The sequence below is a fragment of the Arachis duranensis genome, chromosome 10 (genome assembly GCF_000817695.3).
Source record: "Arachis duranensis cultivar V14167 chromosome 10, aradu.V14167.gnm2.J7QH, whole genome shotgun sequence".
Taxonomy (NCBI): domain Eukaryota; kingdom Viridiplantae; phylum Streptophyta; class Magnoliopsida; order Fabales; family Fabaceae; genus Arachis; species Arachis duranensis.
Window position 1 is genome coordinate 66,409,440 of NC_029781.3, and position 3,051 is coordinate 66,412,490.

Sequence of the window (3,051 nt, forward strand, 5' to 3'; positions counted from 1 at the left end):
TCTTGGATTCAGGATATGGAACTAGTGGACTTAGACTTATCTGACTACCTATTTACCTGGTTCAGGGACCAATCTTGTAGCTGCATTGATAGAATGTTGGTTACTTTAGAATGGCTAGAAGAGTTTCCCGATACAAGGCTACAAGGTGGTCCAAGAGGGTTATCGGATCATTGCCAAGTGATGGAAGCTGTAAGGGTCGGAAGGGGGCCGAGACCTTTTCGAAGTCTTGATTCATGGTTCACTCATGAAGGGTTCTTGAGGATGGTGAAGGAAGAGTGAAAAAGCCTAGAGGAGATGTGGTTCCTGGACAAGTTAAAGGCCATGATGATTCTTTTGGGCATATGGCATAGAGAGAATTTTGGGTCTATGGACATGAGGATTAAAACGTTTGAGGAGGAGATCAAGAAAGTAGACGATATGGTCAGTAATGGAGTGTATGATGGAACCTTGGAAGCAAGAAGGAAGGCACTGGTCAGCTCTTGTAAGAAGTGGTATATCAGGAAGGAGGTACATTGGAAGCAGATGTCAAGATCCAGGCATGCAAAGGAGATGGACAAAAATACTCGGTACTTTCATAATTTAGCCTCAGCTCGAAGGAGGAACAACCGGATTGATGCTTTAATGATTCATGGAAGAGTAGTGAGGAATCAAGCCAAGATTAAGGTGGCTATAAGAGATTTCTATAAGGACTTGTACCAACAAGAGGTGTCACCTAACTTAGGCTTTCGGGATGGGTTAGTAATGCAAATAGATGTGGAAGAGGCAACAGAACTGGAGTTGATGCCATCTGTTGAAGAGATAAAGAAGGCAGTATGGGATTGCGAGTAAACGAAAGCACCAAGAAGTGACGGATATAATATGAATTTCATCAAGAAGTGTTGGGAAGAAGTTGGTCAGGAGTTTACTGGAGCAGTCTTGGATTTTTTTCAGTCTTCTAGGTTACCTAGATATTCGAATATCACTTGGGTGGCGCTAGCGCCGAAGTTTATTGGGGCTAAAGAAATAAAAGACCTCAGGCCGATTAGTATAGTGGGTTGTGTGTATAAGGTCATATCTAAGGTATTGGTTCGGAGAATGATGAAGGTCATGCCAGGGTTAGTAGGAGAGACACAGAGTGCGTTTGAAAATTCACGATGGGGCATTGATAGTTTGTGAGACTGTGCAGTGGCTGAAGGCTAGGAAGAAGAGTGCTGCGATTATTAAACTTGATTTTCAAAAGGCATACGACCGGGTCAAATGGAGCTTTGTGGATATTATTTTGCAGAAGATGGGCTTCGGCCATATATGGAGGGGGTGGATTAAGGAGTGTGTCTGCTCTGCGTCTATGTCGGTTTTGATAAATGGGTCCCCCACTAAGCCTTTCAAGATGGAAAGGGGACTACGACAAGGAGACCCTTTATCGCCATTTTTGTTTGTGCTAGTTGTTGATGTGCTACATAGGATGATTAGGGAGACAATGAGGAATGGTTGCATCTATCCACTTTTGGTTGGAAGGGATAACATTGAGCTGTCACACTTACAGTTTGCAAATGATACAATTCTCTTTTGTCCTATGGTGTGGTAATTTACGACCCACAAACTAACCGGCAAGTGCACCAGGTCGTACCAAGTAATATCTCAGGTGAGTGAGGGTCGATCCCACGAGGATTGATGGACTAAGCAACAATGGTTGGTTAAACCACTTAGTTAGGCAAGCAGAAAAATGGTTTTGAGATGTTTAAAATGTTTAAAAACTGACTTCCAAATATCAGAAGGCAACAGGTAGTCAAGTTGAAAATAAAATATGGGAGAAAACAGTTAAAGCTTCAGAGATATCAATTTTCTGGATTGATTTTTCTTATTAATTTATTTTAATCATGTAAGATTTAATTCATGGCAAACTATATGTGACTAGACTCTAATTCCTTAGACCTTTCTAGTCTCCTCTAAAATTCATTAACTGACAATTTCTTGGTCAATTAATTCCAATTAGAAGCTGCATGATCAAATTCCAGTTTGTATGCCACAAAAATTCTAATTACCCAAAAATAAGGGGATTATATGTCACGTATCCTGTTAAATTCAAATAATTAAAATTTAGGAGAAATTGTTTTCAAGCTGTTGTTCAAGTAAAGAGCTTTTCCAAGTTATACAAGAACACAATTAGAATATGGGTCATACTTCCGTTCCACCCAAATTCATAAAATAAAGAGAGAAAATAATTCTTGAATTATAAATCAAAACATGAATTAAAAGACAAAAAAATAATAAAATCAATCCATACAAATAGACAGAGCTCCTAACCTTAACAGTGGAGGTCTAGTTGCTCATGATTGAGAGGAAAAATAAGGATTCAGGTAAAATTGTCTGAGATGGCATGAAAAGTTCAATGTTGCATATCTTTTTATATCTAATCCTAATAAATTTAAAATCTACTTTCTAAAACTAAATAATATCTTTTCCTATTTAAAAATTAAATTTAAATTAGAATTAATTATGACAATCAGCAAGCCTTCAATTGATGGATGGAGACCACTTGATTCCTTCACTTTGTAGCCTCTGATCTGTGCTTTCTGGGCTGAAAACTGGGTCAAAAGTAGCTCAGAAATTGTTGGGGTGAATTTTGAGCTTGCAGTACGTCGCGCATGTCGTGCGTACATGCCAGGTGTGCGTGCGCGCCAATATACAATCCGCCAACGTGCGCGTGCACGTGATGTGGGCGTGTGCGCCCTTATACAATTCGCCAATGTTCGCGTGCGCGCCCTTATACGCCAGATCAACTATGGCAAATTGTATATCGTTGCGAAGCCCCAGATGTTAACTTTCCAATGCAACTAGAAGTCTGGAACTTCCTCATTTGGATCTTGTAGCTCAAGTTATGATTGATTGAATGCAAAGAGGTTAGGCTTGACAGCTTTGCGATTACTTCCACTTTTGTATGCTTCCTTTCCATCAAATCTAGCCAAATGCTACCTAAAATAAACAGAATTGCACAAGACTCAAAGTAGCATCCGTAGTGGCTAAAAGATAATTAATTCTTGCTTAAACTTATCAAGTTAAATGCAAATTCAT

General features: G+C 39.4%; 1 protein-coding gene across 1 annotated transcript; it reads left to right on the top strand.

Moving 5' to 3' along the window:
* Positions 1-294: 294 nt before the first annotated feature.
* LOC107469520 (uncharacterized) lies at positions 295-828 on the top strand. The gene has a single exon (XM_016088890.1). It carries the CDS (start codon positions 295-297, stop codon positions 826-828), a length of 534 nt encoding a protein of 177 aa, XP_015944376.1.
* The last annotated feature ends 2,223 nt before the right edge of the window (positions 829-3,051 follow it).